At 40.0% G+C, this 22,408-nt stretch overlaps 1 protein-coding gene across 1 annotated transcript in view; it reads right to left on the bottom strand.

The window, feature by feature from the left end:
• FGD6 (FYVE, RhoGEF and PH domain containing 6) overlaps window positions 1-22,408 on the bottom strand; it is a 164,278-nt gene that overhangs the window by 85,172 nt on the left and 56,698 nt on the right. Inside the window, exons 4-6 of the mRNA XM_006888563.1 lie at window positions 14,583-14,733; window positions 4,545-4,612; window positions 4,427-4,457 (exon numbers count right to left, since the gene is read on the bottom strand). Of these exons, the coding sequence (XP_006888625.1) occupies window positions 4,427-4,457; window positions 4,545-4,612; window positions 14,583-14,733 (250 nt within the window). The remainder of the gene's footprint in view (window positions 1-4,426; window positions 4,458-4,544; window positions 4,613-14,582; window positions 14,734-22,408) is intronic.

Consider the following 22,408-nt stretch of genomic DNA (forward strand, 5'->3'; position numbering starts at 1 on the left):
CATTCCGATTACCCCAGTCACTGAATCAATCCACCTCATAGAGGGTCTTCTCCTCCTTCTATTTTCTTCAGAAGAGCTAGGGATTTCTCACGCAATAATAGTTGCTATGATGTGTCATCAAGCTGATTATGACTCAGCAGCTGTATAAACAAAAGAACCTTGCCCTACACTGTATCATTCTCACTGTTCAAGCCCACTGTTAGTCACTGTTGATTCTTCTCATTAAGGTTCTTCCTCTCTTTCTCTTACCTTCCAGCATAATGTTTTCTTCAAAGACTTATTCTTGTTATTGTTATGTGCCATCAAGTCGACTAGGACTCATAGTGATCCTATGAATAACGGCTCTGAACCTTGCCCTGTCCAGAGCCAATCTAACTGTGTCTGACACACCTGAACTCACTGCCACAGTCACTGTGTCTATCATTCTTATCCAGGGTGTTCCTCTCCTGCGCTGATCCTCTACCCTTCCAAGCATCATGCTCTTCTCCAAGGACTGGTCCCTCCTTGACAATATGCCCAAAGTATGTGAGATGGACCTTCAAAATCCTTGCTTCCAAGGAGCAAACAGGTTTCACCCTCCCCAAGACAGACCTGTTTTTTCTCTTGGCAGTCCATAGTATGTTCAATACTCTTCCCCAGCACCATCTCTCTTTTTCTCAATTTTTACTTTACATTGGTTTGCTTACAAAGTTTGTATACATTGTGTTTCACAATGCATCATTCACAAGCATCCATTCTTCTGTCATCTTTATTAACTGTCCAGCTCTCTGATGTATAACAAGCAATTGAGAAGACCATGGCCTGGATCAGGTGCACCGTAGTCTTGAAACTGATATCAGTGCTTTTTAGAACTCTGGAGGGATATTTGACAGCAGATTTTCCCAATGCAACTTGTCTTCTGATTTCCTAACCACTGGTGCAAGATGAAATCAGTAACAACTTTAATCCTTTCTCCACTGATTGTGATACTGCCAATAAGAGGATCTGTGTTTCCTTGATATTGAGATTCAATTCATATTTAAGTCAGCAGTCTTTGACCTTCTACAGTCCTCCTCAGTTTCAGCAAACAAGGTTGTGTCAACTGCATAACACAGGTTGATGATGAGTCTTCCTCCAATCCTAGTGTCACATTCTTCTTTATAAAGTCTACCCTCCTGAACGATATGTCCTGCATTTGTATTAAAAAAGGTATGGAAAGAGGATATATCCTTGACACACTTCTTTCTTGATTTTGAACTATGCAGTGTTCCATTGCTTTGTTCAGATAACAGCTTCCTGGTGTAGCTAGGTATAGCTTCACAGCAGCACAATCTCGTGTTCTGGGATTTCCATTCTTTTCAATATGAGCCACAATTTATTGGTGATCTACAGAATCGAATGCTTTGCATGGTCGATAAAACAATAATAGACATCCTTCTGTTACTCTTTACTTTCAGCCACGATCCATCTGACATTAGCAATGATATCCCTAATGGCAAAGCCTCTTCTAAATCCAGCTTCTGTTTGTTATTTCTCTATTGGATAATTTTCAGCAAAATTTTGCTTGCATGTGATAATAGTGATATTGTTTAATAATTTCCACATTCTGTAGAACCACTGCTTTGGGGAATGGGAATAAATATACTTCCAGTCTCAGCTGGCCAGGTAGTCGTCCTTCACATTTCTTGGGACAACCTCGGGGACATGTCCAGGGGAGCATGTGTTTGTTAAAATATATCTACTGGTAAGCCATCAATTCCTGGGGCCTTGTTTATTGCCAATACCTTCAGAGCAGATTGAACTTCCTCTTTCATCTTCAATGCTTCTTGATCATATGCTGTTTCATAAAATTCTTCCGTGTCAAAGAGGGAGAGAACTGTTTAAAAGGGATATATGAATGGGTATTCTTGTCATTACAGAAGTCCAGAGTGAAGGCTGCATAGCGGAGTGGACTTGGGGGCAGAGATTGCATAACAATGAAAGAATTTTTCTTTTTCAAGGAGAAGAGTGGATTGGAGAGTGGGGGTGGGTAGGGAAAAAAGTGCAACAATGAATGACTGGAAACCCTAAGTCTCTGTGAACTTACATTAAAATTAATTAAAAACAAAACAAAAATTCTTCTGTGTCAGTGACTTTGTGTATTCCTTTCATCTTCTTTTAATAATACTTTCTAGATCGTTCAATACATTGCCCATAGCATTTTCAAGTATTACAAATCATGGCTTGAATTTGTTCTTCAGTTCCTTCATCTTGAGAAATTCCAAGTGAGTTCTGCTCTTTTGATTTTCTGATTCCAGCTCTTTCCACAGTCTTCAAAGACTATGCAAAAGCAGAAAGATGTTTACTTGGTTTTTTTTTTTTAATTGTGCAAAGCTATTTGACTGTGTGGATCATAAAATATTATGGCTAACATTCTGAAGAATGGACATCCCAGAACAGTTAATTGTGCTCATGAAAATACAAAGACTAAGAAGTGGTTGACTAAACAAAGGAACACTGCAAGATTTAAAATCAGGAAAGGTGTGTGTCAAGGTTGTGTCCTTTCTTCATATTTGATCAATCTGTATGCTGAGCAAACCCTTTGAGAAGTTGAACCCTATGAAGAGTTAAAATTCATAATGGAGTCACTTCAAGGTGGCATAAGGATTTGAAACTTATCAACAACCTGCATTATGCAAAAGATACAATCTTGATTGCAGAAAGTAAAGAAGATTTGAAGTGTTTGCTGCAGAAGATCAAAGACTATAGTCTTCAATTTGGGTTACATGGCAACATCGAGGAAACAAAAATCCTCACAACTATACCAACAGGCAACATCATGACTTATAGAGAAAAGACTGAATTTGTCAACAATTATCATTTTACTTGGATCTGCAATCAATATACATAGTAGCAGTAGTCAAATAAAAAAATGTGTTGGCTCAGGATATCTACTGTCAAGGATCTCTGCAAAGTTATAAAGAGCAAGGATGTCTGTTTAAAGACTAAGGAACACCTGATCTAAGCCATGAACTTTTCAATTGCTTCCTACACATCTGAAAACTGGACAACGAATGAGGCTGCCAAAAGAAGAATAGATGCCACTGAACTGTGATGTTGGCAACGAGTACTGAATATATACAACCAACTGCAAAAATAACCTAAAACCCAAACAAATCTGTCTTGAGTGAAATGCCACCAGAATGCTCCTTGCAGCCAAGGATGGTGAAACTTCACCTTAATTACTTTGAGTATAGTTTCTGGAAGAATTAGTCCTTGGAAAATATATCATGCTGGGAAAAGTAGAAGGTCAATGAAAGAGAGGAAAACCCTCAATAAGACAGATTAACAGTGACTACAAAAATGGACTTGACGTGGCATTGAATCGGCATTGTGACTACCATAATGGACTTGAGCAGGACAGAGATCATGAAGATGGCACATGATAGAGAAAGACTAAGATCTGTTGTTCACAGATGAGTCCTCATTGACTTGCTGTCACCTAATGAAAAGAATATGCAACCAGGGGGCTCCTTAGAGGCAAAGATGGTGAAACTTGTGTTACACAACAACTGCTGTTGTTGCTCTCTGGTGTCATCAAATTGACTACAACTCAGAAAACCTTGAATAGCAGATCTGAGGCATTTGTACGATCTCTATAATGCTCACAACAATTAAGCCTCCATATTTCCACTGGACCAAGTATTAGAGTATCAAGGTAAAGCTGAGTCATCTCCCAATGTAACTCACTTTTCATGTATATATAATTAAATTTAAAACGAAGTTCATAATTCCACCATCAAAGTGAATTTTCACTCCAATTGCTTTCTTCATTGTTTCATCTATTTTACCCACGTTTCTTGTTAAGCCTGAATGTCTTGCCAAAATATAACTGGAATAAAGTCACAGTAAAAGTACTTTAACTGCCAGTGTTTATGACAAAACCTGTGAAAACTTGCAGGTACAAAGGAGTACAGGAGGAAAGTGACTATGTACTAAACATATTATAATTGTTTCCCAACAGGTCCATTCAAGTTGTTAGGTATAAAAATGGAAAATAGAACTTTTAAAAGTTTGTTGCAAAAGTATCTGTTTTAAAGATCTGTTTCTGGGAGCTTACTTGTATAGCAGGAATATGGTTCTAAGAAATAATCATGGCATTCTTTAGATACTGGAGTGCAAAATTTTACTGATAGTAGATACTTTGCAAGTAGCCAAGAAGGAAATATTATTACATTAACTGTTCTTTATTATGAAAATACAATGTTTAAAAACTTTGGAAATGCAGGTCTAAATACTGTACTTTTCAGATAGGCTATCTACACACAACATACACGTATTTTACAAAATTTCTATATTTACATGCATGTGAAATTGAAGCACAAAGACATGAATTAGAAATCACATACACATATTTGCATGAGATTCATTTAAATTAGACTACAAGGAAATATCAGCAGATACTTACAATATGTAAAAGTTTTAACACATCCACAAACCTAGAAGGGGGGAAAAAAGCAAAGAAAAAATGTTTTAAAAGAACCAATGAAGAAAACAAATCTTCTGAATTAAAGATTAGTACCTACACTTTCTCAGAGCTTGTGATCTCCTTGGCAATGTGATGAACTTTACATTTCATTCTCGTGTCCTCACCCTGTGGATAAGAACACATTAAGAAATCATGAACTCATAAAGACAGTGAAGTTAGCTTTGACATTGTTGTTATTATTATAATGTGCCATTGAGTCAGAAGGACTCATAGCTGACCTTCCATCAGGTTTTCAGAGACTGTCAATTAAACAGCTTTGAGATAATGAGATCCAAATTCTAATTCTGATAATTGTAAGTTTCCTACTAGTATACAATTCATATTATGTAATATGTCACATGGTAGACGCTGAAAATGAGATGTTGCATACAGGATACAGCACAAGGTGAGAGCAATCAGACACCCTCACCATGATAAGCACTGGGCTGACCCATGACCCTGAGGACCTCTAGAGACTTCTTGGAGCAGCCACTGGCTCAAGAAATGTCATGTCGACAGTGGAAATGAGCCCTACAGATATATCAACTCAAGTCCAATATAGCAATTATCAGTGAAAACCCATCAACCCAAGTACTTTGAGCAAAAACAGGTAATGTAACAGAGGCAAGTCGGAGAACTTCACTGCAAATACCACTATTCTACCTTGGACAACGTAAGGGCATCTTAAACAGGCTTGTCTTCACAATCTATGTCAGACCCACAAGTCAACATTAAAACCATATGCTTCTGCAATTTCTGAAAATTTTATTTTAATTTTTTTTCTCTTAGAATAAAAAAAATCAAAAAAAACACTAAACTCCCTGCACCTGAGTCAATTCCCACTTCGTGCAGCCCTGCAGGACAGACCAGAACTGCCAGCAGGGTTTTCAGGCCTGTGCATCTTTTCTAGAGGCAGAATCCCTTATCTGTCTCATGTGGAGAAGCTGGAGGGTTCAAACCACTGACCACTCAGTTAGCAGCTCAGTGATTAACCAATGTGCCACCAGGATTCCTTTCTCTAAGTGCCCACACACTTTCATTCTAAATAATAAAATGAAATTCTCTTATCAGACACTGCTTTGTGTGAAAATCAAATGTGCTAGCTGGAAGAAAAGAAATGTATACATTAAAAAAGAGAAAGGACTAAGGAAGAGATCTCACTATTTACAGTGATGGTTCAGGGATAGAATTCTCCATACGGAAGGCCTGAATTAAATTATGGGCCAATGTACATCCGGCACAGCCCATATCTGTTTATCAGCGTAGGCTTTTGTGTTGCTATAACATTGGGCAGATTTCAGTAGAACTCCCAGACTAAGATAGACGATGCAGAAAAACCTGATGATCTGCTTCTATTAATCAGTCAATGAAAACCCATGGATCACAGCTGTTCACTCTGTAAAGAGTCAGGAATGGTACTGGCTGGGGCAGCAATTTGCTCTGCTGTGCATGGGATAGCTATGAGGCAAGACCAACTCAACAGCAGGCAATAACAAGGAAGCACCTAGCTTTGGCTCTAGGATCCGAGAAGATGAAAAGAATCTTTCTCGGTTTCTATTCTGGTGGAAAATTCAAATGCAATGAAGGGTAAGGAATAAGAAATAATAAAAATAATTAATCATAAACATTTTATAAAGATACAATACACGAAAAGTATGACTGCTGTCTTTAAAAGGAAAATGTTCTGACATTTTTGTGAAAACAAATGTCAGACCTGATTATGGAGAGGCCTCTCTGCAGGTCGTGTTTTGTGTTATCCAGGGCAAAGTGGGAACAATGTCACAATAAAAATAAAAACTAGCCATGCCAATCCAATCATCAGTCATTAATGAAATGACACGGGGGGAAAATAATGCTAGTGACTTCTTTCTGAAGGAGTCTTCTTTCTGAACTGACATCACAAATACAGATGATCTAAGGCTTTATAGATGAAAACCAATTTGCTAGGTCAAAGGACTGTCTTCTTTTTGTTTTAAAAACAAGAGGACCTCAACATCAAGAAAACAAAGATTTTCACCAGTGGACCAACTGGCAACACCATGATAAAGGGAGAAGGGACTGAGATTCCTAACAATTTCAGCTTGCTCCGGTCCAAAATTAAGATTCTTGGAATCAGCAGCCAGGAAACCAAAACACTAACTGCATTAGGAAAGTCTGCCATCAAGGACCTCTCCAGAGTACTGAAGAGCAAAGAAGTCAGTCTAGAGACTAAGGTATACCTGATGAAGGCCGTGGTCTTCACCATTACTTGCTTATTATGCATTAGAGAGTTGGACAGTGAATAAGGATGACAGAAGAATTGATGCCTTTGACTTCTGGTGCTAAAGAAGAATAATGAACATACCATGGACTGTCAAGAGAACAAATAGGCCTGTCCTGGAGAGGGTGAATCTAAGTTGCTCTCTCGAGGCAAGAATTTTGAAGTTCTTTCTCACATACTTTGGGCACGTGGCCAGGAGGGACTAGTCCTTAAAGAAAGAAGGACATCATGCTTAGAAGGGTAGAGGGTAAAGGTAGGAGAGGAAAGACTCTGGATGAGATAGATTGACACACTAGGGTAACAAGGGCAGATGTGTTGGAGATAATAAGATTGGTTCAGGACATAACACAATTCAGAGCTATAGTGCATAGGGCTGCTATGAGTTGCAAGTGACTTGATGACACATAACAATAACCACCAAACTGCTTCCAGAATTTCCATGTCAAAAATCAAAATATGTAAATAGATGAAGTTTAACTGTAACAAGTGAGAACAAAGCAATTTTGGAAATGGAATTATGCTTATGCACTGTTGTTGTTAGAAGCCTTCAAGTAGACTCAATATACAACAAATCAAAACTTTGCCTGATCCTGTGCCATCTTCACGAGTTCTGCTTTGCTTAATAGAAGCTCACTGTTGACGAGACACTGTGTCAATCCATCTCACTAATGGTCTTCCTCTCTTCTGATGATCCTCTACCTTTCCAAATGTCTTTTTCTAAGAACTGGCATCTCCTGACATGCCCAAAGTAAGAGATGAAGTCAACAAGCTTTGCTGCTGCAGAGCACTGTAGCTATAGTTCTTTCAAGACATATTTGTTTGTTCTTTGGCAGTCCAGGGTTTAGTCCGTACTCTTCCTCCAGTCTTTCTAATTCATTGTCCAACTTTCGCATACATATGAAACAAATGAAAAAACTCGGGTCAGAGGCACCTTAGTCTTACATGAAATCCTTGTTCTTTAGTATTTTAAAGAGGTCCTTGCCAGGGGAAATTCCCAATGCAACACATATTTTGATTTCCTGACTATGCTTCTCAGGGTGTGGAGGGACTTACAATGAAGCACAGAATGGAGGCTGCATAAGGAGCGTACGGAGTGAAGGGTGGCCATGGAATAGTACAGAGAACAGAGGCGTGCGTGCAGAGTGGTCTGGGACGTAGTGCAGACAGGAGAGGAGCTGGCTTCTATGAACATACTTCAAAACTATTTTTACTTCATATCATTCAAGGGATTATCCCTCAAGATTTTATAGCATATTAAAATTTAAACTTTTTTGTAATAATCTTTGTTTTCATAAGTTAATAAGACACAGTACAAGCAGTGGAGAACTGTGTGTGTGTGTGTGTGTGTGTGTGTGTGCGCGCGCGCACGTGCGCACATGCTTGTGTGTTAAAAAATAATAATGGCACATAAATGGTAGCTGAAATCATGAGAGTGAAGAAAACAGATTTGAGTGCCAGCTGTTTTTCACTGTTTTACAGCTAAGTTTGAAAACATTACTGATTATTATAACTGCCAGGGAGAGCTGAACTTTCAGATCCCCATTAGCTCCCTTTGAAATTCTGATTCAATAGATTTGAGACAGGAAACAGACAGCTATGAAATAGACTGACATCTTGAAGGAGAAAAAGATCATAATCAGACTGAGGTGTATAATTCAGGAAGAGCTTCACAAAGAATAAAGAATTTGATGGTTTCAGTCACTTGTCCAACAATCCATGAAGCATCTGCATGTTAAATAGATACTCACCCACCCAACAAAGCCAGAAATCTGAATGGCTCTTTCCTGTCCTTACTGTCAGCTTCTACCACCTCACCTTAGTCATCAAGTCCTGTCAATGTACCTTGCAGAATATTCCTTTAATGCAAATTGATCTTTTCCTCTCTGCCAATATTGCCTCCTTCTGACTTGTAGCAATAATCTAAGTGGTTTCCTTGGCTCAACCTACAGCAATCTATTTTCTATACTACTGCCAGAGTATTGTTTCCAAAATACAAGTATCATCTTTAATCTTCAGTCTGAACTCCACTGGCAGCTCCCTATCACTTATGAATAACACATCCCAATCTTCCCTTTGCATTTGTATACAGCACTGGATAGTGTGCTGGGTCACCCCCAATTGCTTCTTTCCAACTTTTCCACACTGGGTCTCCCAACTCCAACCAAACTGAAACCACCTTGCAATTCCAAGTGTGCACTGCTCTTTCATGCCTGCTTCTTTGCACACGCCATTCCCTCTGCTCTGAATGGCCTTCAATCATCTTCTCCTCTTCCTAAAGACTTCTACCTGTTTTATTCCAATTCATCATTTAAGATGTCACTAAAAGTTTTTTTGCTTGAAAACCTTGTGGAGATTATCTTGATGTTTTCTTCCCATGACTCCTAAAAGATGAAATTACTCTCTCATTCCGATCATCCATAGTAAGACTTAACAAAATGGACTGTGTCAGTCACTTGCTTGCTAATATGAATTCCCTCTGGTATATGATCTGGGTTCACTCTTTATCATTCTCCACATTGACCCAGTAGCTGGCCCACAGTGAAACTAATACTTGTGAACTGGTAAATGTTGACAAGGGTGGCTGCTATCTTCACAGAATCCAAAATTAAAGCACATTCAGTGCTTTATATAATTTATGTTGAGTAGTGTGAAAAACTTAAGATAATAAAACCCAAAAATTTTATTAATATTTTATTGTATGAAACAGCAAGGGATGGAACCAGATGATTAAATTCATTCCAGTTCTAAAATTTTAACAGTTTATGTATTCTATCACTCACTTTTTCTTTTTAAAATAGAAGGACAGGAATATTAACTATTAGAAAATTACTAAATAGGTTAGAATTCGTTGCAAACTTGAAAGAAACCATAAATAACTAAAAATGAAAAAATATTTAATCTGCCTCCAATCTGTAACAACGACTGATTCTGACCCAAGTCAACCAATGATGGAAAAATTCACCCATCTATGAGACTCTGGGAGAGGTCATATTTGGCATCTTAACTTTTAGTAAACGAGAATCCTCATTTAAATGATACCACATTTCAAAGCAGTCTACCTATTAAGTAACTGTATTTCCCAAAAGGACATGGTTGTGGTAGTTGAAATATGAGCTATAAAAAAGCAAAATGATTTTGTCAAGGTTATAAAGCAAGTAAAACAAACTCCAAATTTTCTTGAGAATACCTTATCTTTAAAATTCTTTAACTGTCTTCTTTTAATATTGTTATTACAAGGATACTTCAGTGAAAAATGATCCATTACTTTTCATAGAATACATGACAGAAAAAAGCCCTGAGGGCACAGTAATTAAAGAATTAGGCTGCAGGTTCAAAGGAAAAAGCAGCAGCAGTCAGCTTCTGTGAAAGTTTCCAGTCTTGGAAACCTTATGGCTAGTTCTATTTTATTTATTTTTGTCTTTAAGGTTCACTGTAAGAATCAACTCCATGGCAGTTGATTAGGTTTGATGAGGTCTCTACCTTTCTCAACAGTTCTACTCAGGCTTTATCCTATGTATAAGAAATCTGAACCTTGCCCTACCCTGAGACAGTCTTACCAACTATGACATACCTACCACTATTACCCAAGTTTCTACATCAATCCATCTCATCCGGGTCTTCCTCTCCTGTGCTGTCCCCTCTACCCTTCCAAGCATGATGTCCTTCTCCAGGGATCAGTCCCTCCTGACAACATGCCCAAAGTATGTGAGATGGAGCTTCAAAATCCTTGTCTCCAAGAAGCAGCCTGGTTTCATCTGCTCCAGGACAGACCTGTTTATACTCTTGGAAGTCCATAGTATATTCAGTACTCTTCTCTAGCAGCACAATTCAAAGGCATCAATAATTCTTCTGCTGTCAACTCTAGTCACGGTCTAGTTCTTGAAAGTAACTGCAATGACCATGGCCTGACTCAGATGCACCTTAGTCTCCAGACCGGCACTGATGCTCTTTAGCTCTTTGCAGAGGTCCCTCACAGCAGCTTTCCTCAGAGCAATTTGTCTTGATTTCTTGACTGCTGGTTCCAACAGTGTTGACTGTGGAGCCAAGCAAGCCAAAATGTTTAACAACCTCAATCTCTTTTCATCTGTCATGATGCTGTCAATTGGCCCAGTAGTGAGAACCTCTGTCTTCTAGATGTTGAGTTTCAATCCATATTGTGGACTACAGTCCTTGATCTTCTGCCTCAAGTGTGTCAGATCCTCCTCAGTTTCAGTAAGCAGGGTTGTGTCACCTGCATAATGCAAGTTGTTGATGAGTCTTCCTCAAATCCTGATGTCACAATTCCTCCTCATAAAGTTCAGCCTCCTGAATGATCTGTTCTGCATATGGATTAAAAAGGCATCCCTGACGCACTCCTGATTTTGAACCATGCTGTTTCCTTACTCTGTTCTGATGACTGCTTTCTGGTCAAAGTATAGACTTTGCATGAGCACAATCAAGTGTTCTGGGATTCCCGTTCTTATCAAGATTAGCCACAACTTGCTGTGATCCACATAGTCAAAAGCCTTTGCATAGTCACAAATATTTGACCAAGATCTTATGGCTATTAGGGAAGTGGACCGACACAACGCCTGGAACAAAGGACTTACGCACAGGATCAGGCTGAGTTTCATTCTGTTGTTTAGGGTCACTATGAGAGCAGATACATCCAAAGAAGAAAGTAAAATGATTGCCAAACATGAAAAGATGCACAGCTTCATTAGCTATTGTTGTTGTTAAGTGCCGCCAAGTCTCAGGCGACTCATAGCGACCCTATGAAGGAGAGTCCTCGACGCTTGGGTGCCGCCTTTCATCCTCTCTCCAGGTTCATAGGGTTTCCATAGGCAAGCTATTATGGAAGTGGATGCCACTCCTCCTCCCAATTAGCTTCCATCATTAGCTATTAGAGCTCTGAAAATCAATACCTCAGTGAGAGATCACTTCCTTCTCATCAGAAGATGCTCTGGTGGCTCAGATTGAAGTCCGTGGCTGCTAACTATGAAATAGTTCAAACCTACCTGCCACTCTACAGACAAAAAGATGTGGCTGCCAGCTTTCATGAAGATTTATAGTCTTGAAATTCCCGTGGGTTTGAGTACAGCAGAGATCGTGAGGATGACAGAGAACATGGCATGGTTTCCACCTGTCAGTCACAGGATTGCTAATAAGCAATTAGTAAGTTGAACTTGTTTCAATGGCATCTAACCACAACAGCACTGATGCCTCAGAAGAAGAGATTAAAAATTATCAGGACGGCTGAGAATTCTAACTAAGGACAAATATACAACATTACAGGACGGAAGAGGAAAGGTAAGGCACAAATACAGACAAAGGAACCTCAGTAGTTTTTACAGACCAAAACTGAGTAAGACAAGCAGGCAGTGTTATGACAGGATGTTCTGGGAAGCTGTGTAACATAAAAAGGTTAGTGACTTATCCTTAAATGTTCCTTAATACCATATATTAGTGTCAGATCCCTGCTGTTGCTGTGTGCCACTGAGTCAGAATCGACCCACAGCTATTGACCCTCCAGTGGGTTTTCAGAGACAGTAAATCACAAGGGAGGAGACTGTCCATCTTTCTCCCGTGGAGCAACTGGTAGATTTGAACCATGTGCCTAAGTGACTGTTGTGCAGCTTCTTGCCACTAGACCACCAGAACTCCACTGGGATGAGGACTCTAGTGGAACAGAGAAATCAGATCATACCATTTGGAAAAACATGAAAAGAGTTCAAAAAAGAGATACAGATCAAAAGGAAAGAAAATAGTATCTGTTAGAAACAAACAAAATCTCTTACGGTTGTTTATCAAAGAGAAAAAGGGGGATTCACTGTAGCAGCAGGTGGTGGTAGATAAGCACTGGACTACTAAACACTGGAGAAAGATGCAGCTGTCTGCTTCTGCAAAGATTTACAGCCTTGTAAAACTCAGACTTTAGGGTTACTATGGGTTGAAATACGACAACAGTGGATTTAGTGTGATTTCAATAAACATGGCAATTGAGGAGGAAAGATACTTGAATGATTCCGAAGTTCTCCCCAAGTCTCAACAAAATATCACTTTCCTCAAGGCTTTATACAATGTAGACTTCACAGTTTCTAGCACAATACTCTTTTTTACTCCTTTAATGGCAGTCAACATTCTGAAGTCTTTATTGCTTATGCATTTACGGTCTCTCCTGTCCCATCAGAATGCAGTGGGTTGTTTTTTTTAGATATTAGAAATACAACTTTTTTCTGGTTCTAAAGTAACAAAGAAGATTTTACCACGGAATAATGTGATTTGACTGTAGCAGTCTTGTATTTGAAACTCAAGAAGGAAACTGCCTTCCAAAACAGCTAAATATGCAGGTCCCAAAAATGAAGGGTTTTTTAAACTGCCACACTCACTCCGAAGCCCATTCATCTCTCCTTCAGCATCCCAAAGATCAGCATGTTCTGCTTAGCTAGATAATAAATTGGCAAACAGATGCACCACTCTTGCGGAGCTCTGGTGGCCTAGTGGCAAGGAGCTGCAACTACAATCCCAGAGGCACACGGTTCGAATTCACCAGATGCTCTGCCGGGAAAAGGAGGGACAATCTCCTCCTGTACCAGTCAGATCTGATTTGATGGTACACTCACACAAAAATTAAAAAAAAATTGAAAAAAAAAAAGAAACGAAAACTGTCATCCAAGCAGAGATATGGACACCCATATTTACTGCAGCTTTGTTCACAATAGCAAAGAGTTGGAAACAACTCACGTGCCCATCAACAAATGAATGTATTGAGAAGCTGTGGTATATTCACACAATGGAATACTATGTAGCATTGAAAAACAAGAAATTCATGAAATACTATACAAAATGGGTGACCCTGGAGGACATTATGTTGAGTAAAATATCTCAGTCACAAAACGGCCAATACTGCATAATTCCACTGTTATAAAACAGGACTGACATTGAATTTGGGGGAACACTAAGAAAACAGGGGCTAAATAATTGAAACAGATGATGGAGAGAACTGTTTAAAAGGGATATATCATTAGGTATGACTTACATAACAAGAATCCAGAATAAGAACTGCATAATAAAGTGGACTTGGGTGGGGGGGATTGTATAACAATGAAAGAATTTGTTTTTTTTCTTTTAAAAGATAAAAGTGAACTGGGGGAAGGGGGGTAGGTAAGAAAATGTGCAACAATGAATGAATGGACATTTTAAAAAAAAACCATTCCTTATTCCACATGCTAAAAAAAAATAAAATCTGCATAATTTTTGTGACAACTTGCTAAAACATAAAATAGCATCTTTAAAAAACAAATTTCCTTTTAAAATATTATCTTTTAAGAACGTTTTTATAATGGAAACTTTTAAATGTAAATAAAAGTAAGAAACAGTACTCATTTGTTTTACACAAGTATTCATACATGAAAAATCACACTTTATTTGCGTTGTGAATCTAATCCCAACAAATTGGATTGTTTCAAAGAAAATGCTACTAACAGCAATCGGCTCTGTTCCTAAAAAAAGATATGGTTATATATGCAAATATATATCTTTCCTTTCATTCAGGAAATCTAAATAGAGTGTATAGCAGTACAAGGACATCTTGTAAGACATCAAAAAAGAAAATGAGTAGGTATCACTATAGATAACTTCTCAAAACCAGTACATGATCTCTAAGTGATATGCACTTGACAAGAAAATCGATTCCAGGTTATAGGGAAAATTTAATATAAGTCAGAACAATTTCTTATAAGCTTCAAGAAAATTCCCTCGGGTTTTCTGTGCCTATTATGCTAATAAGTATTACTCCTAAACATCATGAGAAGTCACCAAGTACAAAAGCAGAAACAATTCAGCACGCAAACCTACCTGCTTCTCTCCCAGGAGGTCGGGCTCTCCTTTACTAGATTCTGAGCTGACGTCATCTTCATCGGAACTGTTGCTGACTTCCTCCTCATCTGAGGGCAGGTCATCCAGCCCCAGGTCCAGATCACTGTGTGCCTCATGGGAAGCTCCAGAACTGCTTCAAGAGAAAGCAGTGCATTAGTCACCTTGCTCAAAAGAGCACCAGCACCAACAGATGGAATGAAATCAACTTAATCATTTCAATCTAAGCAGAGTCCACTAAAGGATTTAGAAGGATGTAAAGAGCAAGTCGGCTACCTTCCTCTTCTCAGCTGTTGAGGAAAATATGCATCCATATATCTTTATCCTTCTATCTCTACCCTAGAAAACTGCTGTTCTAGTCTATCATAGAGTTGGAAATGACTCATAGTTGACCTTTCAGTGGGTTTTCAGAGGTTGTAAATTGCATAGAAGGAGATCACCTACCTTTCTCCCAAATAGCAGCTGATGGATTCAAAGTCCAGTATAAACTAAGATGTTTTATAGGAAATGAGCTGGGTTATCACAAATAAGCACAGACCATACAAGAATTCCCAAACAGCTGCTGCTTCCCTGGGCTTCATTATTAAAAGAACATAAAATAAAAAGGCAAATAGTAAGTCTGAGGAAACTGAGAAGTAATGATGGTGATTGTGATCTTCACCAATCATGCATATACTACTGTGAATGCATGCTCACCTCTCTGGTCATCACAGACTGCCTTTTACGCAAACATATCACAAAAGATCTGTTACAAAGTCTCAGGCTCTGCCTTAGATCTAAGAATCTCTGGGTGATGCAAATACCAGACGTGACAGGCTGCCAAATGAAAGGCTGAAGGTTCACGTCCATCCAGAGGTGCTTACTAAGAAAGCCTTGCTACTAAAAACTCTATGGATCATAGCTCTATGACACACACGGGCTCCAATGACTCATGGTGACTTGACTGCAACTGTTTCCTTTAATTTTTTTTAAACACAGCTACAGACCTGCTGAATCAAACTCTAGGTGAGATGTCTAGCAATTTTCATTTTAACAAGCCCTCAGGTGACTGACAAACCGGAATTAGGAAAACCAGTGAGTCAACCAGACACCGCCAACATTCCCCAGTTTATACTGAGACAGGCCTGCTGGACAAGAGCTCTTGAATCTACGAGCCACAGCTGCAATCCAATCTACAGGGGAATTCCACAGGAAAGTTCTCCAGTAAGACAATGAAAAGAATTCTCTCTAGCTTTGCTTGCACAGACTTGGGAACAAATTGCCTGCAACAACTGCTTTCCGGTCCTCTGTTTCTGAGAATGTCTACAGAATAGAAGTACACAGTGGGGGCCGGTGAAATGTTCACAGAAAATGATAAGGAAAATGCTCAAGGAGAGTAAGAGAGGGACACATTTCACTGCGGCAGGCTCCTTCAGTGGGTCCTGTGAAGGCCACTTAACATGCTAAGACTCCTACAAGTAATGAGCATTTTTAACAGGAAACTTAAAAACTAAAGATAAAATTTTCTGCAAGCTCCTGATTGTCAATTACAGACTTGCCTCAGAAGCCATTTCTGGAGCCCAACTGTTATACAAACCAGTTGGGTGGAGGCAGAATGCCAAAAAGAACACTTCCCACTGCCAAGACGGGGTTTACCATTACTTGGTGGCCAGAGGCCTCAGGAACCTTATCATTGCCTCTGGTATGTGGATGTACACTTTTATCATTGCTCATCAGGATATGAAAGATACTCACTACCAGGGAGGAGATAGGGATGCGAAGGAGGGGACCAGGAGCACTCTAGTCAGATCACCAGCCAGATTCACTCTCTCTGGGCGCCAGATATGAGCCCAGCCTGGGTGAACAATTAGCTGAACAATACATCTTTCTCTTAATTCCTTACCTCTGTACACACTCTAAAAGCCTACCATTTTCCATCTATGAGCAGCATCAATATCACCTGAGAGCTTGTAAGAAATGCAAAATCTCCAGCTAGACACGATCTACCCAATAATGTCTACCTGTAAAAACATCCCAGTGATTTGTGATAGATGCATTCCTCCAAATAGCTTTTTTAATCAGTCCATCTGTGTGCTGTTTTTGACTCCATACCATAAGAATTTAGGGTAATTAGTAATAAGGTTGTGTCTATGCTATAAGCCTATATTTTCTCTTAGACTACTGTTGTTATGTGCCATCGACTATAACTCATAGTGAACCTATGCACAACAGCTCTGAACTCTGCTCAAAGCCAATCTCACTGTCTCTGATAAACCTACACCTAAAACCCAAGTTACCATGTCAGTCCATCTCATCCGCTGTCTCCCTCTCCTTTGTTGTCCCTCCACCCTTCTAATCATGATAGCCTTCTCCAAGTATGTGAGACGATGCTTCAAAATCTTTGCCTCCAAGGAACACCTTGGTCTTACTCTTTTCTTTCTTTCTTTTTTTTTTTTAGCTGTTGCAAAAAGCTTTATTGTTTCATTTGGTCCAACAAGGCTTGGGTGAAAGGCTTCTGGGTGGATAAAATTCTACATCAGGGTGGGATAGAGAAGTTTACTGCTGTTGGCAGGGGGACCAGAGGTTTCCCCCTGCAGGTCCCCACAGATCCCTAGATGTGCTTGAGGGTGAGACGCTCAAAGAGATACTCACCCAGCCCAGCCTGGGGGCCGCCCAGTCTTCTAATGTGGGTCAGATGGTCACCCATCTTCTTCAGCAGTTTCACTTCCTCGTCCAGGAAGAGGTTCTCCAGAAAGTCACAGAGATGGGGGTCAATGTGGGTGGAACCCACAGCGTGCAGATCCAGAAAGGCCTGGTTTAGGTTCTTCTCCAAGGCCAGCACTGTTTGCATGGCGTCCAGGGATTTACCCCACTCATCCTGTGATGGCTTCTGGATATCTTGGAAGAGGACTCGGCCGCAGCGCTGGTTCTGCAGCTTCAAGAGCCGCTCGGCACCCTTGCGCTTCTCCTTCGCCAGCTCGCGGAAGAAGTGTCCCACGCCTTCCAAGGCCACATCATCGCAGTCAAAATAAAAACCTAGAGAGAGGTAGATGTAAAAGGCCCGCAGGTGCAGACTGGCCAGATGGTTGACACCAGCTTCTGCTTTGGGTGAAATAATTTTGATGGATCTGAGAGCTCATAGTCAGTCGAGGTTTTGGGGCTAACAAAAAAAAGGTGTTAGCTGGTCCCGAAAATGGGAGATGGTTGAGATGGTTCCGAGGTTACGCCTGAAGATGAAGCTGGAGGGAGGCTGGAAGGGGGGAAGTTGCTGGGTCTGTTCCGTCCAAACACTGTTGAAGCAAGAGGCTCATAGGACCACTGGGGAACTCAGTCTTACACTTTTCAAGACATATCCGAGTCTATAGGGAGGTTTACGTCTTCATGTAAACCTTAAAAAAGTGCTCAGTAGAGGGTTGAGAGGTGCATCTTGCTTAGACATATAAGGAGCTGTTTTTCAGAAGACGTAATATGTTATTTACCAGATCAATTATGGATGTTGTTGTTATGTGCCAGTGAGTCGCTTGTGACTCATAGCAACCCTATGTACAAGAGCCCTAAACGTTGTTATATCCTGTGCCAACCTCACCGTCTCAAACACATTCATTCCCACCACTCCACTCACAGAATCATCCATCTCATCGAGGGTCTTCCTCTCCTGTGCCGTCCCTCCATTCTCCCAAACATGATGTCCCTCTCCAAGGATCAGTCCCTCCTTGCAACATGCCCAAAGTATTATAGATAGGAATAACATTTCAAAATGTAACATTTAACACGTTGCCGCACACTTTTAAATTGACGACCGTGCTTAGAAACACTTTTTTTTTGTATTACCGTCACTTGCTGCAACGTGTTAACAAAACCACCAAAAAGCTTTAAATAGTAAGACTATTTAGATCAAAATACTTGGAAAGGAATATCATGCTTAGAAAGGTACTGGGGGGGAGGTCAACAAAAGAGAAGACAACTTCTAGTCATGACTTTAGTGAATTGACACGGCGACTGAAGCAATGAGCTCAAGTGTGGTCAGAGGTGATGAGGGTGATACAGGACAGGTCAAGATTCAGTTTATTTACAGGGTCACTATGAGTCGTACTTGACAGCACCTAACAACAACAACAGCATGGAGTTTTGTTGTGGTTGTTGCTGTTGTTAGATGCTACTGAGTTGATTTTACTTACAACAATCCCATGTGACTGAGCAGTACTGACCCAGGTTTTCTAGACAGTAATCTTTAAGGGAGTAGATCTCCAAATCTTTCGCCTATACAAAAATACATTGCCATAAAATTTTGAGAGACTTTAGTTCCTGCAATGACTTTCCTTACAGAAACCCTTAGGGAAGGTTTCTGCTCCACTCCAGCTTTATCCCAGATTGGTTTACCTGTCTCTCTGGAATCTTATTTGGCTGTGCTTGTTGGTATAATTGTCCCTTCATTCAAACAAACTCCTAGTTTAAATCCCACTATATCGTCTAATATAAAATATAATAATTTTTTAAAAAATAAAAATGGCACAAGAAAGCAAAAGTTATGATTGGAGGGCTGCTCCAAATGATTTTTTTTAAGAAAAGCTAGAAGGAAAAACTATGGATGACTTTTACAGATAGAATCTATCTTGGAAGGGTAACAAGGATAGGAAGGGAAGGAGAGGGAATAAATACTAAGGGAAAATAAACACGAAGGGAAAGGCACTACACAATAAATAGTTGCTCAGACATTGTAATTAAAGGTAATGATCAATGGCAATATTATAAAACCAAATATCTAAGAAGGATAATATTAAAATTGAATTTTTAAACCTTCATGCAAGTAATTTTTTTTAAAAGTGCTATTGCCTAATAGGATGAAGCATCTCAGCATGACGATCAAGAGTATGATATGGGAATGTTTGTATTTAGGAAACAAAGAGTAGAACATTGTGGTGTCAGCATTTCTTTAGCCATTAGTTAGCGTACTCTGGTCTCCAGCTTCCTTAAGAGCAGACACATGGTCTTGCAAATCATCATCAGCTGTGGAACTAGGATAAGAGAGTGCTTCCCACAGTAGGCAGCAAAACTTGCAGCGAGCAAGAATTGTGGCAGCAAGACCCTGATGAGAGTGAGACCCTGGTGGTGGAGAGACTATGGTATTGCTGTGGTGAAACTGTGGCTCCGTGTGACCTGAGGCTTTTTGTATCTGTGCTGGCCACGGAAAAGGTTTGGTTGTTCTTGCCAGATGTTTGAAGGAGAAGCTGATTTATAACTGCTCTGAGGCAAACCTTATTGGATGATTTGGATTTGACTACTGAACTGAAACCAGAGTCGGGACATATTGAGGAATTGTGCCTGGGAACTGTTGGACTAAAGCCTGGACTTGTATTGTGGGATATTCTTGGCCTCCTCCCACTCTACAACTTCCTTCCCTAATAAACCCCACTATTGAGACCATAACTGTGCATTTGTGGGCTAGTAATGAGTAAACAAACTTTTTGTTGCTGCTGGGGCTCTAGAGGCAAAATGAGTACAGGCTCTTTATCTGTTTTCTGGTCTCGGGTGGTAAGGGGCTGTGTTAATTTTTTTCCTCTGGCCCTTTCAGAGAAAGATTCACAGCCTTGCACTCCAATGTCTCATTTTCTGCTCCTATTTAGACAAATATATTGTCAGCAACAGGAGTCCAGAAGTCTGTTGTAAGTAATTAATAAAAAACAAACTCTAATAAGATGGCAGGTGTCTGGTTGTCAAGGAGCAACGAAAAACAGCGAAAAAGAATATACTTCATCTTGAAATCTTTCAACAAGGAGACAAGTCTTCCCACAGACCTCAAAGAACTATATACAAAATTTCCAAGCTGGTTGTCACCACCATGCTTCTTTCTTCTTAGTGCCAATGGGGGGGGGGGAAGGTATCTAATCCCTTGGTAAAATTTTGTAAGTGCACTGCACACTCCTGACACCACCACCTACCCAGGGAAAAGGACACTGGGTAGTCCAGTTAACAGGAGCATTAGTGAGATCCTCATGATAATCTCAAAGCTTAAATTGACATTAAAGGAGCCTGCACACACACTGGACAAGAACTGCAGAAATAAAGAGTAAAGACCATTCATGAGTAGAGAGGAGAGCAAAACAAAGGGTATTTTAAGAGGGCTAATAGTCTTCAATATAGATTGAAGCTCAGTATCATTAAGACAATGATTCTCACCACTGGGCCAATTGGCAGCACTATGATTGATGGAGAAGAGACTGAGGTTGTTAATAATTACAGCTTGCTCAGCTCCACAATCAACACTCTTGGCACCAGCAGTCAGGAAATCAAAAGACAAATTGCACTGGGAAAATCTGCTCTCAGGGACCTCTCCACGGTACTGAGAAGCAACAATGTCAGTCTAGAGTCTAAGGTGCTCCTGATCCAGGTCATTGGTCAATGACTAAGGATGACAAAAGAAAAATTGATGCCTGTGAGTTGTGGTGCTGGAGAAGAGTCTTGAACAAACCATTGACTGCCAAGAAAACAAATAGGTCTGTCTTGCAGAGGGTGAAACCAAGTTTCTCCTCGGAGGCTAGGATTCTGAAGCTCCGTCTCACATACTTTGGGCACATAGCCAGGAGGAACTGGTCCTTGAAGAAGGTCATCATGCTCAAAAGAGTAGAGGGAGAACACAGGAGATGAAGACCTCAGTTGAGATGGATTGATACAGTAACTGGAACAATGGGGGAAGGTGTGTTAAGAGTCAGTGAAACTGGCTCAGGACAGGACAGGCTTCAGAGCTGTTGTACACAGGGTCACTATGAGTCACAGGCAACTTAACAGTACAGAACAACAACAACGTTGCAGCCCAATAAAGATGAAATAACTGGAGACAGGGAAAAGAGAGGGGGCAATGATGAAAAAGTATAAGGACACCTCCTCAGAGGTAATCTCAGTAGTGTAGGCAGGATGAAGCGGGATGGCTATATTAGAAAACGAAGTGATGGAGATACGAAAAAATCATCAAGGCTTTTGGAGCAGGGGAGAAGTTCTACGAAGATGTCATCATTCTCACATGATTAAAAAGAGAACAACAGTTAATTGAAAATACTTTCCGATACTCTTCACATCTTTTCTCTTGGAACTGCAGTGGCTAAGTGCTTAGCTTGTATCCAAAAAGTCATCACTCCCAGAGAGGAAAGTGGGGCAGACAGCTCCCTTAAAGATATAAAGCCTCAGAAACTCAATGGAGCAGCTTTACTTTATCCAACATAAAGTCCATTAAGAGTCAGAATTTACATGATACGTTTAATTGCGGTGAATTAACATTTATCCTTTACTGGTCAACTATTTAGTTGGAGGGTTTATCTTTTTTATTTCCCTCTCACCATCAGCAAGAGAACATTCCAACACTGTCTGCTTTGCAGGTTAAAAGAACAGTACATATTGTTATCTCTACACCTTTCTGTCTACTTATTTCGTAATTTGATAGTCAAAGTCAAAGAAAAGGAAGCTGCAACAGCAATCAGAAGAAAGTCAAGACTGGGCTCTCAGCCATCCTTGCTCATGTCAGAGTTTTCTGAGGAATGAGTCTTGTTTTTTTTGAGGATTAAGCTTCTCCCTTTTAGTCTGCTGATATAAAAGCAGAAACAAGTCAGAGGAAAAAAAATATGTTTCCTGATTAAGTGACTAGAAGTCCTTGGAGGTGCATATGATTAAACATTTGGCTAGTAATAGAAAGGAACACGAAGGTTCAAATCCACCTACAGGCACCTCTGAAGGAAGGTCTGGCAATATATTGCTGAAAAATCAGCCCCGAAAACCCCTAGATTCACCCTGACACATGCAGTCAAAATGAATCAGTCAATTTAAGGATAACTGGTTTT

This window comes from Elephantulus edwardii, unplaced genomic scaffold, assembly GCF_000299155.1.
Source record: "Elephantulus edwardii isolate Elephantulus edwardi_28Jun2011 unplaced genomic scaffold, EleEdw1.0 scaffold00068, whole genome shotgun sequence".
Lineage (NCBI taxonomy): Eukaryota > Metazoa > Chordata > Mammalia > Macroscelidea > Macroscelididae > Elephantulus > Elephantulus edwardii.